Genomic DNA, 1,601 nt, shown 5'->3' with positions numbered 1-1,601 from the left:
TTTTTTTTTAATTTTGCTTAAAACCAAACACTATTATTACTGAAGGTTAAAATACCACAGTGTTACCAGATGGCCTATCTGGGTACAACAGTGGAAAATGTTCAATCTTACTCAAATGAGATTTCAGTTTAATAATTCAATTAGGATATTCTGAATACATCTTTTCTAACTTGTACAAACACATAATGGCAAAGGCAAGTGATCTTGTAAACATAAAAGTTACAACCTCACATTTATATCACATAGAAGATCTGTGTGTGGGTGTCAGAAAGCCAAATAATCTGGAATTCCAGAGAACGTTAAAGAACTAATAACTATAGGGGTTTCTAATGTGAAAACAATGTTTTTTCGTGTCTTAATTGAATCAAAAAGGAAAATTCATCCTTTAACTTTTACTGGGAATGTTTCTAGCACAAGCATGGACCAAGAGGTTCCCTCCCATTTTTTTCTATTGTTTTGTGGTAAAATAGACTTAAAGCAATGCCTTCCCTCTGGTGAAAATGAGTAAGATGTTTTTCTCTGATCTCCTATCTTAAAATTTTTCAAACAAATTTTTTTTTTAACATTTCAGATACTAACATTCAAAAAACACATTTCAGACACAAAAGGGTTTAGATATTTTGATTATTGGTCAAAACCTGCGTTAGACCAACAGCAACAAATATTTTAGATTATATCATTGTGAAATAAAAAGACCCAAGGATTTAAGAACAAGAACAAAGTAACACACTTATGAAAATAGAAGGCGTGGAATCCACAGTTCAAGATGATTTGTTGACCCTCATCCCCCCTCCCAAAGAATATCAATGGGACTGAAGGTGGCCAGGACTTTTTTTTAACCAAAGCCAAAAATAAGTAGGCAGAGTCAATCCCCACACCTTGATCTCATTAAATGTTTATTTCCAGCTGGGCTGGCTGTGGAGGCTAACAAGGTTTTCCAAAAGGGGGTTGCCAAAGAGGGTCCCGGCACTGCGATCTGAGATACGAGTGTTCCTGCTCAGAAATGGAGATACTGGGGACACACGCACAGCATCTGGCCAGATGGCATCTGGCTGCCTTTAATGGGGCGTCACTTTTTATTTTGACTATAAAGTGATCCTCGGGTGAATATGGAGAATCTTAGCACACTCCCAGAATCCTTCTGGGAGAAGGCGGATTCAGGCCGGAGAGGTGGGGCTGTTTGGGATCCAGAGGCCCAGGAATGACTGCACAGAGGTCAGGTCCACAGACCCGGACGCCCAGGAGAGAATGGGTACCCGGCTCTCCCAAACGAGGGGTCCTTCAGTGTGTGGAAACCTCATGCCAGCTCTCCCCACTCGGAAAGCCGGTCTTTCTGACAGTTGGCAGGGGCAGCTGGAGGCGCCGCGGCCCTGCCCTGTCCCCACCGGGCGGCAGAGTAGCCGGCCCTTACCTGGTTCCTGCGGTACCACGCACCGGACAGCGAGCCATTGCCCGCGCCCGGCGCCCAGTACGTGAAGTTCCGGGACAGCTCGTCCAGGGCTGCCGAGGAGGCGTCCCCACGGCCCTCCGGCGTCAGCGCCGCCATTAGGTCTCGCTCCCGGCTCCCCGGCCCGCGCGCGGCCACCTCCCGCCGGGGCTGC

At 46.0% G+C, this 1,601-nt stretch overlaps 1 protein-coding gene across 1 annotated transcript in view; it reads right to left on the bottom strand.

Annotated features, from left to right (window-relative positions):
- The window catches only part of NIPAL2 (NIPA-like domain containing 2), a 74,360-nt gene extending 72,789 nt beyond the window's left edge, over positions 1 to 1,571 (bottom strand). The window contains exon 1 of the mRNA XM_004680010.2: positions 1,412 to 1,571. Within this exon, the coding sequence (XP_004680067.1) occupies positions 1,412 to 1,546 (135 nt within the window). The 5' untranslated portion in view covers positions 1,547 to 1,571. The remainder of the gene's footprint in view (positions 1 to 1,411) is intronic.
- Positions 1,572 to 1,601: the final 30 nt, after the last annotated feature.

The sequence above is a fragment of the Condylura cristata genome, unplaced genomic scaffold (genome assembly GCF_000260355.1).
Source record: "Condylura cristata isolate star-nosed mole 26May11 unplaced genomic scaffold, ConCri1.0 scaffold00009, whole genome shotgun sequence".
In the NCBI taxonomy this organism is placed as follows: Eukaryota; Metazoa; Chordata; class Mammalia; order Eulipotyphla; family Talpidae; genus Condylura; species Condylura cristata.
This window is presented reverse-complemented; position numbering and strand designations above follow the sequence as displayed.